This window comes from Carettochelys insculpta, chromosome 1 (assembly GCF_033958435.1).
Source record: "Carettochelys insculpta isolate YL-2023 chromosome 1, ASM3395843v1, whole genome shotgun sequence".
Lineage (NCBI taxonomy): Eukaryota > Metazoa > Chordata > Testudines > Carettochelyidae > Carettochelys > Carettochelys insculpta.
In genome coordinates, this window is record NC_134137.1 from 144,601,833 (window position 1) to 144,620,624 (window position 18,792).

The following is an 18,792-nucleotide window of genomic DNA, read 5'->3' on the forward strand; positions in this document are numbered from 1 at the left end:
CACCTGTCGTGCTTCCATTGGCTGGGAATCACAGGCCACGTGGGTCATACTGAGCCTCTTGTTCTGCCCCCACAGCCAAACAGGAGCTGTCCCAAGTAAGCGTCCCACATCCCAACCCCATCCTACATCCTAACTCCCACCCAGACCCCCCCACCTCAGCTTCCTGCCCTGAGCCCACTCCCACACCCAAACCTCCTGACCCCAGCCTGGAGCTGCCTCCTGGACCTCAAATGCCTCATACCAAGCCCCATCCTAGAGCCCACATCCCCAGCCAGAGCCTTCAGTCCCCCACGCAACTCTGAACCCCTTGGCCCTACCCCCGCCACAGATTGTCCATGTGTAGAATGGATTTTGTGATGGACACCCGTATGGAGGTGATGTGTTGCACATCATCACCATGTTAATGTACATAACAAAATTCATTCTATACGTGGACATAAAAAAAAAAAATCAGAGGGAGCACTGTTGACAGTCTGAAAAGATCTTTGCTACAGAAGGATCTGAGGTGTGATTTTTCCTCTTCGTTCAAAGAGAATTCTCTTGAGACCTACCAAAATATTACATATGCAGTATAGCAAAATATCATCTGCGTGTGTCATTTCATTTAGGGGTGAGTGAGTGAGTGCAATATAGTCTGTATATTCATACAGATATAGATATACACATTAGTACTACAGAGTTGTACAATGTTGACTTTTTTCTGTTCTCCATGAAAGTACAGGAGAGTATAGCTTTATTTTTAATTCTGAGACACACCCACACATATAGCCAAGAAGTTATATATGTGTGTGTGTGTGTGTGTGTGTGTGTGTGTGTGTCAGTGTCAGTCAATCACTAATCTAAAAGAAAGCTAGCCAGCAGCAACCAGATTTTTTAGCTGCCTGCCTTTGCTTAGGCTAAGGCTTCCAAACCCACAACATCAGAGTAATGATTTTAAACTTTCTTCAAACTTGAAACTACCCGCTCTATTTTTTGGTTTTATACTGTACATACAGCACATACACTTTTGTAGTGTAAACAGAGCTGCTTTTTGTCTAACATGCTGTTTTCTAATTTAAAATCTAAATTACCATTTAAAAACATGGTGTTCCTTGATTGAACATCTTGTCTTAAGCACAAGACATCTGGCAGCATGAATTAAAGGATCCCGGCAATAGGCTGCCACTGAAAAAAAATATATATATATATGCAGAATTGAATATAATTAATTTGAGTAGCTTTATTTCTTTTTTTCCCTCTGTTCTAAATATTTTTCTTTCTTGCTATTTATGTAAAGGTAAACTGAGTTCTGATCAGGAGACTTTCATGTTTTTAGTGCAAGTTTTTTTAAAAGTACATTTTTTCATAAATTTATGTTTTGAAATGTTTGAAGACAGTTGTAAGTGTAGTACTTTGTCAATACTGTAGCTTATAGAAAAATCTTGTTTTATGTTATGTGAAACTAATGTTGGAAATCTGCATAAGTGAAATAACAGCTTAGTTTTAAAAGGTATACAAAAATGTAGATAGATTCCTTAAGTTGATGGTTTGAGATCTGAGATGCAAGAGGTTTGTCCATGTTAATTACTTGATCTATGTTGTCATACAAACATCTATTTGTGGATAAGAATCAGCATAAAAAGGTCTACAGTTAATCTCCCTTTCTTTTTGTCTAGAATTGAAAGAGTGATTGATAACAAAACCACAGTAAAAATGGTGCCGATCAAGATAGTTCATTCTGAGAGCAATGCAGAGAAGGAAAGTCGCCAGAGCCTCGTGAGCACCATGGAGCCTCCTGCCTTACCGAGTGGTTTGGAGAAGGACCAAATTAAAACACTCAGTACTTCTGAGCAGTCCTACTCACGTTTCTGTGCTTACACAAGGCGGGGTGTAGAACCAGAACCCGAGAGTAAAACCAGACTTCCTGACTCACAACCAGATGAAGCAGTTGGAAACAACTTGAAGAACAGTGATGCCTCCATCCCTGTAATCAGCTATGTGAAGGCCAAAGAGAAGACCCTGGAAGACTGGAAGTCTGAGGAACTAGCCAGAGAGATTGTAGGAAAAGATAAATCTCTAGCAGATATTTTGGATCCTAACGTGAAAATAAAAACTACTATGGATCTGATGGTGGGAATTTTCCCTAAAGACGAACATCTCTTAGAAGAAGCTCAACAACGTAGAAAGCTCATACCAAAAGTTCCTTCTCCAAAAACTGCAGAGGAAAAGTGAGTTGAGTATTTCCCTTCCCTTGTTGCTGTCCAACTTTGTTTTCCCCTAAACATTTGAGGGTCCTTATGCAAACTGTAAATTTTTAGGTTTTCCCATTAAGGGGGACTTATTGGCAATGCCATTTATTTACCGTATCTAATGACAGGAGCAAAAATTAGATTCCTATTGCAGAGAATGTATTGATGTGTTAAACGCTTAGCAAGTTAGTTCTGGTGTAAATATTTATTACAAGTTGTTATTACCTGGCTGAGAATGAGAACAGAGTAGTAAAATATATTTTAAAAAGAAGTTCATCCATACAGATGATGTATCTCTGAGTGCTGATGTAATATCAGACATAATTTTATTCTGAAGTTTAAGAAATCTTCTGTTGTAATGCCCTGAATTTGGTAACCTGAAGATTGGCTACAGTCAATACACTGGGAACTTTTAAAAACAGTTTCTGTCTCTTCTCACTGTGAATGACACTGGGGTCTTTGTACTATTTATTAAAATTGGACTTCAAGATTATCATGTCAAATTTTTGCCCGTTTGAGACAAATTTTGTTTAGGTTTTTCTCACATTAATGGTTAAGACTTCGCTACACCATCACGTTTTGTTTTTGTTTTGTTTTGTGGTGGACAGGTGCTGACATCACAAAACTGTTCATCACAAGCCATATTTACTGGCATCTTTGTGAGTGGCTGGTCAGCAGGGACACATTCCTAATCTCAGAGGCAGTCCCTTCTAGTTGAAGCCTCAGTACTGGATTTAGTTGTGGAGAACTTGCATTGTCACTGTCCTTGTCATAGCTGGTCTCAGAATTTAGGGAAGCAAAGTAGTTGTGCACACTTAGAAACACAGGCATTGCCATATTGGACCAAAGAAGTGGTTCTCAACCTATTTACTTTTGTGGGTGACATATACACATTTCTACATGTTGTGGGCTGCATACACGGTGTATGTGTACTTCTTGCATAATTCCAAGGATATCACATGGGCTGCATCTGTGTCCTGAATGGGCCATGAGCAACCCTTGGGTTAAGACCTACTGATCTAATCCAGTATTCTACCTCTAACAGTGACAAGCAGCAAATGCTACACAGGAAGACATAAAAAAGCCCATATAAATAGCTGTGGGATAAGTAGCTCCAGGGGAAAGTTTCTGCCTGACCTCCAGTAGTTAAAGCCCAATCTATGCCTAGAAGCAATGAAAGTGTATATCGCTTCTAAATGTCTTGATTTTGTTTTACTATTATAATACTGAGTATTCTTGCTGCTTACATAAATATTAACAAAGAGGAAGCCGTGCTAGTCTATACACTAGCAAAACAAAAAGCAGTCAAGTAGCACTTTAAAGACTAGCAAAATGGTTTATTAGGTGAGCTTTCGTGGGACAGACCCACTTCTTCAGACCATAGCCAGACCAGATATCTTTTCCTTTTGTGAATACTGCTCATTCCTTTGAATTCATCTGGAGCACGTCATGCTTGAATAACAAGGTGCCACTCAAAGGATAGGGGAGTTCAGATAGACAATAGGGAATTAAAGGATTTTAAATGTTATGAATTTTAAGCAGGTCATTAACAGTGTCCTATATTTTTTTTCATTTTAAAGGTGTTTACTGAATGCATTCTTAGAATTCAGTGCTGCTTCATCAGCTGTTGTATTTTTGGTATTGCTGATCATTGCTATTATTTCTGCTTTTATTACTCTGCTTCCTAAGTCTCTTAAAATCCCCAAAATAACCACTTTTCAACTGGTCAAGAAATGCTTCATAATGGAGAAAATGAAATGTTATCTTCTGCATTTTCACCAGAAGGTGTGTTTTGAGGAATATGGACTCAGGAAACAGTGATAGCACAGATGTAGACAGAAAAACTGCCTTCATACCAATGCCTGCCTAATCAAAAGTAGTAAATGATTTAAGCACTAGGACAAAGTGCACTTAAAAGACAGACTGAAAATAAATGCTTCCAGATGGAGGTTTTGCTAGTTTCTTTTAATTGTCTAGGTTGATGAGTAACTATTTTAACTTCCAGTGTGGCAATTTCTCTACAGACATTTGACCCTGCATTATTTTCACAGTTATCTTCCCTTTAAACAGTTCATTCACTTGGCAAAATGATGGGTTTGAAAGACTGTTCTTTCTTTTCAGTGCTCAGGCTGTCAGGCACTTAATTAAACTTACGACTTTTTAACAGGAAAGAGGACCAGAGCATGCCTTCTGTCATCTCCTTGACAACCAATTCCACTTACTACAGCACATCTGCACCCAAAGCAGAATTGCTGATTAAAATGAAGGACATGCAGGAACAGCAGCAACAGCAGAGTGAAGAGGATTCTGAAGATGAGCTGGATCATGACTTGTCAGAAAAGAAGGTAATGCAGTTCCATGCTTTTAAATATTTAAAAGGATTGTCAAACATGGATGCCTAAAATTAGGCTGCTAAGCCCACAGGTAAGTATCTAAATAAGAGGCCTGCTTTTTTTAAGCCAGTGGGAATTCCTGGGTGCTCAGCAGTTTTGAAGGCTCAAGTTATTTATTTTTGTGTCTAGCAATGGACCTAGGAACCTAAGTTTAGACAGACGAACCTCTCCGTAAGAGCTTTGTTTGTATGCTTTTATCTTTATTTCTGTAGAACATTTCTACCAGAGAGTATCTGTGTGTGAGAGAAACATGCTTTGAGAGAGAGCAGCTGAGCACCTACTAACCCCACTGAAATCAGTGGGCCTCTGGACTTCTCCAGGCTTTTGAAAAGTGTTTGACTTAAGTCTTCTTTTTTTTTTTTTTTTTTACTGCTCATGAATTCAAGAGACTGATAGCATTGGCTGGAGCTAGATAGGCAGTTTGATGGATGCTCACTTCACACATCATAGTTAACCACAGTCCCCTAAGCACAGGTAGCCCTGTGGCACCTTCATCTTGACCTACATGGTATTCCAGTCCTAAGAATCTACATGGTTGTCACAGCGTCTCATCTTAGATTGTGAGCATAAAGTTCCCTTCAGATGTGATTTAGCACAGATAGGTTTTAACTTGACTTCCCAATCATGAGAAGCCAGGGAGAAATGGTCTGTTTTGCTCTCTGTTGCTGTGTTCCTAGTAATCTAGTTTTAATTGTGTTTACTTAGGACAGCAATACTAGGAAAGGAGCTGCCTTCAGTTCCAAGATATCTCTTTTAGTGACTGTAAATTGTCATGATCAACCTCTGGTTAGTAGTCCAAACGAAGAGGAATGACCTTTAATTGAAAGAAAAATTGTTTTTAAGAACTGTTCTGATATATTAAAGAATCCATTGCCACTTGAAGCCCTTTACTAGAGTAGAAAATCGCGTTAATTATACTTGCTTCATTTTATCTGGTCCTTGCAATACCAATAATTTTATTGGGAAAGCATTGCAAAAGAGACAATGACAGGAGTAAACTGGCCCTGGAAAATCCACTGTGAATCCCAGATTGGGATGAAATCATGATTTCCCATAATAGAATTGGTGCACTTCAAGGAATTAAAAAACAGGTTCAAAGCACATCGTGACTTTTTAGTATATTAAGGAATGATGATATGCAGGCTTTCAGGTTCTGTTTTGTTTTGTTTTTTGGTATTTTTGTTTGTTTTTGTTTCTTTGTTTTTGTTTTCATTGATTCAGTCAGAAGAAATTTCTGGTCATTTTGCCTGAGGAAGAAGGTCACAAGTTAGAAATGGAAACATTTTTCATTGACCCAATCAATGAACTAGAAACTCAGAAGCATCTATGTCAAAATGTTCTTTATTTGTGTTAGTGTCTGTTTATATGAGAATTGTATTTTCCTTCATCACTCCCACATGTAACTAAACACAGGCTGAGAAATAGGTCCATTTATAGAGTTACTAGACAACCTCCCTAGCTCATGTCTGTGATAGACACATTCCTGTTTACTCACCATCTGCTCCTTTACATGCAGTGGAATGTGAGCTCTCAATCCAGCAGGCTTTCATCTTAAATCTCATCATGCAAATCACAGTAAATAGATTAAGCCATCCTTACAAAACTGCCAAGATATATAAAATGGTCCAATTTCACATAACGGCCAACTGCCAAAAAAGGAACCTTTGGGACCTGAAAACTTGAATATCATTATTCATTTGTCAATATACTAAAAAGTCACTATATGCTTTAAACCTGTTTCTTAATTCCTTAAAGCGCACCAATTCTATTATGGGAAGTCATGGTTTCATCCCAATCTGGGATTCACAGTAGATTTTCCACAACCAGTTTACTCCTGCTATTCTCTCTTTTGCAATGCTGAAGACTGTGTACTTGTTGGCTTCTTATTTATTTAAAATAATAAAATGATGACGGAACACTCAGGATGGGTGGGGTGGGAATTTTGTGCAAAGAAATTGCACAGGTCTATTACAAATAATTAGACACAATCTTCCTAATAAATGAAATGTTGCCATGTAATGCAGTTTATTCACTGAGGAACAATGGGATTAGCCCAAATAAAACATAAATGGATTTGAGCAGCTGTAGGGAGGCAATACAAAGGGACTTACTTACTAAATTCACTAAACTCTAAAACAGGAGGCATATATTCAAGTAAAGAACTTAATAAAATCAATGTGTTGTGTGTGTTAATATGTTACCTTACACTGCTACATTGTTACGCTTAAAATTCAAAGTTTAAAAGAGACTAAAAGAGAATAAAACTTTCAACTCCAACAATATGAAGCTCATATTTACATAGCTGCAGGGTTTTAGATACAAAATTTGTATCTGCATCCACAAAAACAAGCCACAGATATCCAGATCTGCATCTGTGATGCAGATACCCACACATATAAAGTGGATAGCTGTGTATTTGCAGGGATCTAGAAACGGGTAATGTAAGCTAGTGAGTGGGCCGCATGAATGACTGTCCTTCATCTCAGTGTGCCACAAGAGTGTCATAACCAGACAGTTTCCTGGGACAGGGTAGTTTGGCTAACATGCTTGCATGCCTAGAAATTGTGAGGTGTGCCAGTTGAACCATTGCAATGCTTTAATTGGATGCAGAGGGGTCACACAGCTCTCACAGTCACCTCGGTAAAACAAAACAGCAGTCATATAGCACTGGACTAGAAATTCTATAGATCTGAAGAAGTAGACCCAGTTATATAGTACAGAGGCCCCCAAAATATTACAATAAAAGCTGACGAATCAAATACATGAACTGACGGAGGCGGATCAGGGGTGGGGGATGTTAAGTATCTTGCCAGAGACAATTATGAGTATCAAAGGAAGGGAAGCTTGTGATGTGTGAGATAATTGCTGTCTTTGTTCATATTAAATTGTTAATGTGTCAAATCTAAGTATACCCCAGTTCACAAATCTCCTGATGTAATCTGCTTTTGAAGTCTCTTTGTTGTAGGACACATATTCTCAGGTCTTTAACAGAATGGCTCACTCCATTGCAATTCTCACTGACAGGCGTATGTATTGAGATTCCTGACATCTGCTCTGTGTCCATTCATTCTTTGACGAAGCATTTGGCTGGTTTGTCCAGTGTTCATAGTAGAGGAGCATTGCTGGAACATGATGGCATATATAATATTGGTTGAGGTGCATGAGACTGAGTCCCTGATCTTGTAATTAGAGTGGTTAGGTCCCATGATTATATCCCCAGAATAAATATGTGGACAAAGTTGGCAACAGGGTTTGTTGCAAGGAAAAGTTTCAGGATTATTATTACTGCGGTGGAGCCTGTGATTTCTAGTGAGAATCTTTCTTAGGTTAAGAGGTTGTCTAGAGTAGAGTATGGGCCTGTCATCTAGGACCTTTGGGGTACAATCAGCTTGAACATCACTACACATGCAACTTCAGTAATACCAGAAAGAAAGATGTAAATCAGAAGAATCTGAGAAAACTGTGCATGGCAAACAGGAAACAAAATGTTTCTTGGGCCACTCTCAGAACCCAGATGGGCTGCATATGACTTTCAGGCCACAGGTTGCCTGCCATTGCCCGAGCTCCTTTGCTTTGCTAAACTGCTGCTGAGTGAAAGTAACATGGCTCCAGGCAGTTTTTCTGCTACTATTCAGAGTAACAAAGGATTCCAGAAAATCATGTCCAGTTGGTCTGATCTACACGAGCAAATTTGGTGGCTACAGTTCACCCACATCCCTTTTCAAAACTGTAATTGATATCAAGAAGACATTACAGTTCAGGAGATTACTAATGGCATATGTAGTTTTTAATCTGTTTTATAGGTTTCATATTTAAAAAGGTCAGTAGTGAGTTCAAAATCATCTTCTTGGTCTGTGTGGAAAGAGTTAATCATCTCAATCCATTTCCCAGTGGATATGTGTCAGCATCAAAATGGATGTGTTTCCTGACAGCCTTAGAAGAACGACTGTGTGCATGTACGCAGATCTACCTTCCTTACATTTAAGGGGGTCTTTCCAGGACTGATTTTGGGCATATTAGCAGGGCAACCGCACACAGCATGATTTTATTTAATGCATTTTATAATAAAACAGTAGAATGATTAAACTGCAAGGCATGCTAGCAAACAATACAGCAGCCTGACCCAGTTAATCCAAATGAAAATCAGTTTGCGTTGAGAAGGAGACAAAAAATCAAATCCTTCAGATTAATCAGTTAGTAGAGCGTGTATCTGTAAAACTGCTTACTACTTTAATCTTTTGGACATCCAGACAAACAGATAACCCCAGTACAAATCAATCTGACCTGAAAGTATTAAATCAACCCAGGGCAGAGCCAGCCCAGATAATCCATATGGTAGATTTCAGAAGTACTCTGTTAAGGTGGCTGACTGTATCTTAAAACCTAACAGAGGCCAAGTTATGGGTGGCTCCCGAAACAGTCAGTGCTCACTTTGCATAATTCTGACTATGGCTAGACCTTCCTGGGTACAGTATAAGGTCAGTACCATGTTCCTGGGAAATTGATGGGTTTTTGTTTAATTGTACTATTCAGTTGGTTGAAATAAGAGTTTCCAACGAGCATGCCATGAAATCATGACACTTGAAAGAAAAGCAAAAACGGAAAGTGGTGTTGCAAAATAATTACCATCTTAGACAGTGTTGCCTGCATTAGAAATTAAAGTGATCCTAATAATTTTAAAAATTGTTAATATTTACAGAAAGGCAACATCATGCCTTCTCTTTTACAAGGCATATGAGTGGACGAGTCCTCTGCCCAGAGGAAGATTGATTAGGGAGGCTGCAAGTAACTGAGGGAACTCAGTCAGGAGACTGGGACTCTAGTTATGTTATGGTGGTGACTCATTGCATGACCTGGAGGAAGTTTGTTTCCCTCTCTATCAAATGCTTAGGATGGTTAGGGGCTGTATTTTTGGGTTACTCTGATCACTTCTGATGGGAGGCCTTGCAGAACCCCTACTAATTATGGTAACCTTGTGTTTTGCAAATGCAAAATAACGTGATAAAAGGGGGAAAATATAAAAAATCCCCATATAAAATGGAAAAACTCACTCCTAGTCCCACCGATGGAGTGGGGTAGGGCAAGGGGAGCAGTTGCCCCTAGGCCCGGTGTTTCAAAGGGACCCAGAGTTCCAGCCTCTGCTGAAATAACTCTGGGACAGAGCTCTGGGCCCCTTTGAAATGCTGTGGTACTATGCCACCGACCTGTGTGCAGCTGTGGGGGAGTAGGGGCGGTGGGAGTGGGCAGGGATGATTTCTGCCTTTGGCCCCACCTCTTTTAGGGGCGAGGAGCCAGCCTCCCCTCCCACCTTGCCCCTGGGCCCATTGGCACTGCTGCTCACTCTACAGGAGTGGCTTCTGCAGCTGCTGTTTTGCGGGCTTGGTGCCTGGCTTCCTGCTCCAGATGATGTTACTTGGCCTATTACAGAACAAGTCAGTTTTGGCCTACCCACGCCCATGATGTCAGAGTGTCAGCTGAGCCAAAGCTGCAGATCTGTGCCCTAGGTTATAACACTTGGAGCAGGGAGCGGGGCCCAGCCTGGCAGGAAGTAAAATATTCAAATAGCGTAGTATGCCATGTGTTAGTATTAGCCTGCTGTGCAGCAGTGCTAGCTTCATATCCCCATATTCTTCTTAACGCCATCCACCTCCACCCCAAGAATGGTTATGCTTAAGAGTGCTGTGGGGGTACACTTTGCGAATCATAGAATCCTAGGGCTGGAAGAGACCTCCAGAGGTCGAGTCAAGGCCCCTGTCCAAAGCAGGACTAACCCTAACTAAATCAGCTCAGGCAGGACTTTGTCAAGCCGGTACTTAAAAACCTCTAAGGTTGGAGAATCCACCACCTCCTTAGATAAAACATTCCAGTGCTTCACCTGGGTCTCCCTCACTGTAACTTGAGACCATTGCTCCACATTCTGCCATCTGTCACTACTGAGAACAGCCTCTCTCCATCCTCTTTAGAGCACCCCTTCAGGAAGTTGAGGGCTGCTACCAAATCACTATTCACTCTTCTCTTCTGCAACCTAAATAAGCCCAAAGAAGGAAGGTGTACTTTCACTGTGCAGTAATTGGCTTTGAAAATATGAAGCAGATCTAAGGAGTCACCGTAATATGCTCCAAGCAACTTCTTGTCTTCTGCCATGGTAGTGAATTGCCAAAACATGGGCTCTCAAGCTAAAAGTCCATCAGAAGTTTCTGTCCCAAATTTTCGAATCCGGAACACTACACAGCTCTCCGAGATAAACAAGTATCTGTAAAGTATGTGCCTCTCACCTTGCCAAGCCACAGATACGGGTTGCATTGTGACAAGGACACAAAAAAGAAATCATTCAGTGATGCTGATATTCCTTATAATTTTGTGATTCATTGTTTCTTGTGTTAATAATTCTAATAATAAAAATAAAAACAATAAATAAAAAATAAAATAATAAAAAATAAAACAATAAAAGTGAAGGGAAACTAGATTTCTGTGGGACGAGATAATTTTGTAACTTGAATGAATGATATCCCTCAATATGTGAGACACCTAAGTATTCCTATAATGTGAAGTGTGATAATGAGGGCAAAAGAATTGAGGTCAGGAATCAGCAATGACCACACCTACACTTCCTTGCTTTCTGGCCATCTAGCCATATGTCTTAAGTGAAGTGTTCTCCATGGACAGACACGTCATTGGTTTCTCAGCTCTCCAGTGGGCAGAGTGACAGATTTGCTCTTAAGATGTCACGAGTGTCTAAAACAGGATTGTGGAGGGAATGGAGAGACTCATGAAAGCCCAGTGAGTGTCAGAGAACAGATTCCTTTCTTCTTCCTCGTTGCCTGGTAGGGAAAAACAAGACAGACTAACTCAAATTTCTTGGCATGTGAAGTAATTCTCCTTAAGCTTGAAAACTCTTTTTAGCAGTGAAATAAAAGGCCATGTGCATGCAAAAAAACTTGCTCTGTAGACGTGAATTCTCTGATTGGACAACAGTGTCATAGTCACTGTTTCCCTTGCAATCATATACGCAAAGTCCACTATTCGCCTGCTAATCAGAATCAAAGGATGACGTAATATGTAACTAAGCAAATCAGAGGCATTATCCTGCTTCTTTTTACTTTGTGAGTGTTGCTAATGACCTCTGTGAGAGGAAGTGTGAGACCTATGAATCTGTGGTGGTGGGGTCCTGTTTTATTTTGAGTTCTGTGAAGTGATCTGTGGGAAGCAAGGGGAGCCGACACTGAAGTTTGGGATAGTTTACCATTTGCTACTGCCACTTTCCAGCAAAGAGCCACATGCGACTTTTTCCCCTGAGCTGTTGCAACAGAATACATGGAGGGAAATCTCTGTTTCCATCTCTACTGAGTCAAATGTCACTAATAATTTCTTACTCCCCTGTTTTACACAGCAAAAACTCATTGACAGCATCAGCAGGAAGCTGCAGGTGCTCCGAGAAGCTCGAGAGACACTGCTAGAAGATATCCAAGCTAACAATGTGCTAGGAGATGAGGTGGAGGCTATTGTGAAAGAGGTCTGCAAACCTAATGAGTTTGACAAATTCAGGATGTTCATTGGGGATCTGGACAAAGTGGTCAACTTGCTGCTGTCACTGTCAGGTCGTCTGGCCCGGGTGGAAAATGCCCTGAATAACTTGGATGAAAATGCTTCTCCTGAAGAACGGGTAAGACAAGTTACTAAAGGGCAATAATATTATTTCAGTATTTCAGAAGCCAGTGTGGTAGGCTTTCCTTTTTTTATTTAAAAACCAGGTGGACAAGACAGTGGAGGGGAGAAAAATCGTGTACTGATAATTCACACCAGGCTGTTTTCATTAGAACTCACTGATGCTCTTAGCCTTGCCTTGCCTTCACTTACAGTGTCTTCACTGCAAGGGGCTTGGCCCTGAAGAAAGCAGGAAGACACTTTAGAAGAGCTGGTTGTTTAAAAGCACTGACCTGCTTTTCCCTCTAAAACGCTAAAAGACAATGCCCGGGATGAAAGATTATGAGCTGCCTGTTTCTTTGACAGACAATTAAAAATAATTTGGGAAGAACATTAAAAGTAAAATGTCTGATTCAGCAATTTGGACTGCTTAAAAACAATTGTAGTTGAGCTCCAGTCCATGCGCACTGTTGACAGTGTAGTACTCATTTGTGTTATGGCTGTACCAAGTCACTCATAGGTACCCATTATATTTAGATATTGTACATTGAACCTAGAGGCTCCATCCCTGGTTTGAAATGCTCTCCATTATATAGAGGGTCTACAGTTCAGGTCTGTGGCTTGCATTATCTCCCACAGCACAAATTGTACAGACATATAGCAAAGATGATAGTACTTGTGTCAGAAAGGTAACAGGCTGCAGTCATGGACAAAAAAGGAGAGATATGGCCTCGGGGAGACTGATTGGATGGGGACAAATTTAAAAAAAAAAAACAGTTCGACAAAAAAATGGCAGTCATAGCTTCCCGTTCACCTGCTCAGTGCCAGGTAGTACATCATAACAGCCTTAATGGGTCAGACCAAAGGTCCATCCAGCCCAGTATCCTGTCTGCCAACAGTGGCCAATGCCAAGTAAACCAAACAGATAATGATCAAGTGCTATCTCTCCTGCTATCCATCTCCAGCTTCTGACAAATAGAGGCCAGGGACACCATTCCCTACCCATCCTGGCTAATAGCCATTAATGGACCTAACCTCCATGAGTTTATCTAGCTTTAGCTAATAGATATTATAGGAATCTCCTCTCAGCAGTGGAAGGGTTTCAAGGACCCTGCTAGAGAGGGAGGTATTCCTAACCTTCCTGACACAGCAGAGAAATGAAAACCTACTGATATATAGTGTTACCCAGTAATCATAGTCTCTCCATAGTTAAAACTGAGTCTTGCTTCCTTTGCAAGTCTGACTTTAGATTCCTTTTTTTTACGTTTTTAAAAATGGCCCCCAAAGCACCTTTCTGCCTCAGTATCTGCATCACTGGCTTGTGGCCCCAGTGCAGTCTTTTGCCCTGCCGGGACACACTTTGTAAAGGCCTGGATTTCAGAAACACAGGCTTTTTATCATGTTGTGAAAAATCTTTCCTGAAATGAATCTAGTGCCGAGGATCCATTTTTTACACAGGAAAGGCATGTTTGCAAAGGTGTTCACTGGCAATTTAAGATTATATGAATGGTCCTTTGTGCTCTGATGGAATTTAAAAGGGCATGGCAAGGTTGGCAGATTCGTAGGCTTTCAAAGGCACTAGCCTTCTGCCTTCAAATTGTTAACCAGGTATCTTCAGGTTGTAAACCAGTTTCTAGGGAGGTTTGCCATTGATTCCCGTACTATCCTGCAATCTTTCCAGAAACTATGAAAAGACATCAGCCTGCCACCAAATGTTGGTTCATTGCCCCCGTAACCACAAACAGTGACAACTCACACTGTTACCTTCTCTTGACATCTTGCCTCTTACGTCCCACCAAAGGGGACTGACACCAGTAAGATTTTCATCCCTTGTTCCCACCCCGAGAGTTCCTTCTCTTATCTCCTGTGGTTATGAAGCACAAGCAAATAATGTATGTGCCTGAGGCAAACCTGCTTCTCTTCTCTTCCTTTGCCTGTTATTCTTCCCATTGATAGGGACCTTTCCAAGCAGCATTTCTGAGCTCCAAAAAGAATCTGGAAATTGCCATATATTCCCCTGTGCACACAGTGGGAGAAGAAGATAGTCTTCTCCCACCACCATGTCCTGGTGAAAAGATGTTGTTACATAAATAGCTTATGGCATTAGGCATCCTGGGGGAGAAGAGGAGTGCGTGGGAGGCTGGTGTCACGGGGCAGAATTAGGATCACATGCCTATTTTAGCAGCATTTTTGAGTGTTTTATTTTTTGAAGTGAACATGTATGTTGCCGTGAGGGTGTTTTATCAGAATTCTTACTGTAAGGTTGCCCTCATCATCAAATTAGTCTGAATTTTAATTCCTTCTTCATGGGATTAGTTCTTCCTATATGGAATACTCCTTTTGATATGTGTAATTTCCTTGGTGTTACTGGGAATTTTCTACACGTAGCTATATGTTTTTATCAATATCATCAACAACAACCCTGGACTTGGCGCCGTTTGGTGTCTGATGCTACCCTCACTATTTCTTTCCATCTTTCCCTGACCAGTGCAGAGTGGCTTAGTTTCTGTAGACTAGGTCTGAACCAATCTACTATGTCATATATGTTTTTAGCCTTATTGTAATGCGTGTCTTTTTCTAATACAATACAGTCAGATACAGGTAAAGAGAAGGACTGGCTTTGAACTTGTTGGAAGAATCAGAAGAAAAGACATTGTCATTTGAAGGCACAGACACTCAAAGGAGAATTTACTTAGGGAACGAAGCTGAAAATCCTGATACATGATTACACATTTTTCCCTGTACATGTGTTAGCAGAATCTCCATCCTTGTCTCTACGTCCATGCACATAGCTGTCGTCAGCCTGGTGTTTTGTCCCCCTGCTTTGTACCTACATTGAGGTACAAAACCATCCAGGTTCACATTGCCATAGGTTAGTATGCAGCATAATTAGTACCCTAGCAAATTCATGGTCCTTTCTGGTTCATTTCACAGTCATGGGATTTTAAAAATTTCAGATTTCAGCGTTTCAAACATTTCAGTCTGTAACTTCACCATACAGTAAACCCTTGAGATACTCGCAATCAAGTTGCACTTATCCCAGGTTAACGCGACTGCTGCCCCTGACAGGAGGAGGAAACTGCTGCTCTCAGGGGCGGCAGCCGTGATTCAGGTTGCCGTCCCTGACAGGATCAGGGGAAAAACCAGCAGCCCCAGGCCAGCAGCCATCACTCTCCAGCCATTCAACTCCGGAAATCTGGTCACCCCTCCAATAGCCAGATTTCACAGTCTGTGACACATTTTCAGAGCTGTGAATTTAGTTGGACCTTAAGCATAATGAAAAGCTGTGTGTTAGCTCTTCTCAAACACAAGCGATTTGCTTTCACAGTTTGACCAATATTCCAACGGTCATTTCAAGGACCTAATCTGGGTTTAATTCATGGCTGATTATGTGTACAAGTAGGTCTTACAAGTCATTGCTGAAAAGCGGGGTGGCATCCACGTTACTTCATGCTGGAGCTTCACACAAGCAGCTGTATTTGTTATAATTCTTCATGTAAACCATTAAGCAATGAAGTAATTAATACAGACTTTTACACCCAGTGTTATATAAAATGGATTTCTAAGTGCTTTACTAATGCTATAGGTTGAATTCCTTTCTATCAACTCATGTTATTGGAATTCAGTGGCAGTTGGGAGATCAAGTTCGCCATTTAACCAGCAGTTTTACACCTCCTCTAGAAGAACGTGGAGTCCGTGACAAGTTGGGTTGTGAATGTTCTCCCCCACCCTCCAAGAGCCTGCCACAGACTGTCTTCATGGACCCTGCAGACACATCACAACAGTTTGTTAATGCACTTTATTCTAGTCCTCTTTGAAGTGGGACTTGATCAAAGCACAATAACAAATCATTAGTACATGTCCTCAGGAGCCACTTGCTCAGTTAGACTATGTCTACACGTCCAAGTTATTTCAAAAGAACTTTGACAGTGTCTAAATGATGCATATGCTATTTCAAAATAAATTTGAAAGAATGGGTGCATTATTTCGATTCCGGTAAACCTTTTCTCATGAGGAATAATGTCTATTTTGAAATAGGCCACAATGTGGTGGGAGCTATTTTGAAATGCATTTTCTGCGTGGTTGTAGCTATTTCAGATATCTTATTTTGAAATAGGGCTGTTTTGTAGATGGAGCCATAGACCTCAGCTGGCTAATGTGGTAGACATGCATTCCCTAGCCTGCCAAAAACTGTTTGCATAGACAAACCATTAGTCCTATTTTACCATCCATGCACCTCAATATCCGTGTCCTTGCAGATGAAACTGACTTCAAAGTTTACCAGAAATTGTTTATCTTGAGCTACTAGCTGTAATATATTTCTCTTTCTCTTAAGCGGACATTGGTAGAGAAGCAGAAGCTGCTGACTCAACAGCACGAAGATGCAAAAGAGCTGAAGGAGAACCTGGACCGCCGGGAGCGTATTGTCTTTGACATTTTGGCCAACTATCTGAGCGACGAGAGCCTAGCAGATTACGAGCACTTTGTAAAGATGAAGTCAGCCCTTATCATAGAGCAGAGAGAGCTAGAGGACAAGATCAAATTGGGAGAGGAGCAACTCAAGTGTCTGACTGACAGCCTCCAACCTGAAAGGTTCAAATAAGAGGTTGAGGCCTGACCAAAGATGTGAAAACTGTGTGCTTGGGCAAAGTTCTCAAGTAAGCAAGTGAAAACCCTGGCTTGTATCTCTGACTAGTAGAGGGATTTAGATGAGAGAAATAGCTACACTAGCAATAATGATATTTCTCATTGTTTGGATGTTGTATTTAATTTTTTAGAACCTCTTTTTAATCCGAGACTCTGCAGTTGTTCTTTGTCTCTCAGCCTAAAGAAGGCTTGGCAGGAGACAGAAATTTTAAGCTTTGAATTCAGTATATTGTGAAGTCTGTTGCAATAGTGCATGCAAACAGTAATGGTTTTCAGAACAAGAAGTGAGACAGTCTTCGTCTTCAGATGCTGTGGAAACTGCTGGTAATCCCAAAAGCAAATGATTAAACAAGCTCTAACTTCAGCGCTTTCCCCCCACCCAGCCTCCCTCCCAGTCCCATGAAGGAGAACCATGTATCTAATCCATCCAGATTGATCATCCTGGTACATTAGATGCTTTCTCTTTGTAATGTATCACATAAGAAAAGTTCTCACTTTCTCCTGTCAGAAACTAATTTCAAAACCTATCTCAGCTGGCTACTAGTTAAACCAACTTGAAAATCATTTAAGATCTACATTATTGAAGTTAAAAACACGTGGTTTAAAGAAATAACCTTTTTTAATTATTATTTTGCCATGCCATAGATATGGTTGCAGGCCCTTAAATAATTGTTCTTACTCAGTTAATTGATTTTTAAAAATAGGCCCGTGAATGCTTTGCCAATTTGGTTCAATCCATTTGTCAGCTGAACTGTTAGGAAAATCTGTTTGCTCCTTTGGGTGTCTCCCACAGCGCAGCTATCAGGTAGGAAAGAGTCAGTAAGTTAACAGGACAAACTGTACTGCTTTTATATCCCTTCTGTTTGTTCAACAGTTCACCTTTTTATATAAATGTTTAAATTATATTCAAGCTGACCCATGTAATGTTTCTTCTTTCTTCCATACCTCTTCTCATGGAATATAAGCATCTACGGCCGTGTCTACACTAGCCCCAAACTTCGAAATGGCCACGCAAATGGCCATTTTGAAGTTTACTAATGAAGCGCTGAAATGCATATTCAGAGCTTCATTAGCATGCGGGTGGCCGCTGCGCTTAGAAATTGACGCGGCTTGCCGCCACGCGGCTCGTCCTGATGGGGCTCCTTTTCAAAAGGACCCCACCTACTTCAAAGTTCCCTTATTCCCATCTGCTCATGGGAATAAGGGGACTTCGAAGTAGGTGGGGTCCTTTCGAAAAGGAGCCCCGTCGGGACGAGCTGCGCGGCGGCAAGCCATGTCAATTTCGAAGCGCCGCAGCCGCCCACATGCTAATGAAGCGCTGAATATGCATTTCAGCGCTTCATTAGTAAACTTCAAAGTGGCCATTTGCGTGGCCATTTCGAAGTTTGGGGCTAGTGTAGACGTAGCCTACGACACACAAATTCTCCTAGGTCGTTTGCGCTCAGTGCAGTGTTCAGAATAACTCTGGTTTGTAACTGTGAACATACGTATTTTTTTCACTTCCTGTGTTGATATATACACTTTAATGATAGGACACTGTTTCTCAGTTCATGGTTATTGAGGATGGCATGGTAACACTGCCATCCAATAAAACTCTGATAATGCTAACCCATCTCTTAACACAATGATGGGATTAACTGATTTGCTCTCCTACAAATACTGCAGGATTTCTCTGTGTATACATGTATTATCTCTAAGTGAAGATATAGCTTTTATGGGCAAAGGGAAATCTTAGCATCATATATAGATTATTTAAATTATGTAAAGGAAGCCCTTTATCTGTGTTTCAGTAACAAACAGATTCTGTAAAAAGAAGCCACTCTCAAGACTGACCTGGGTACCAGTCTGTAGCATATTCTTTGAAAAGTACAAGTGATTAC

The 18,792-nt window shown here is 40.8% G+C and overlaps 1 protein-coding gene across 2 annotated transcripts in view; it reads left to right on the top strand.

Annotated features, from left to right (window-relative positions):
• Positions 1–17,954, top strand: part of SHROOM2 (shroom family member 2) — a 194,123-nt gene extending 176,169 nt beyond the window's left edge. For both annotated transcript variants that reach the window (XM_074992723.1, XM_074992733.1), the window contains 4 exons: positions 1,656–2,207; positions 4,396–4,573; positions 12,012–12,284; positions 16,602–17,954. In XM_074992723.1, the coding sequence (XP_074848824.1) occupies positions 1,656–2,207; positions 4,396–4,573; positions 12,012–12,284; positions 16,602–16,868 (1,270 nt within the window). In that variant the 3' untranslated portion in view covers positions 16,869–17,954. The remainder of the gene's footprint in view (positions 1–1,655; positions 2,208–4,395; positions 4,574–12,011; positions 12,285–16,601) is intronic.
• Positions 17,955–18,792: the final 838 nt, after the last annotated feature.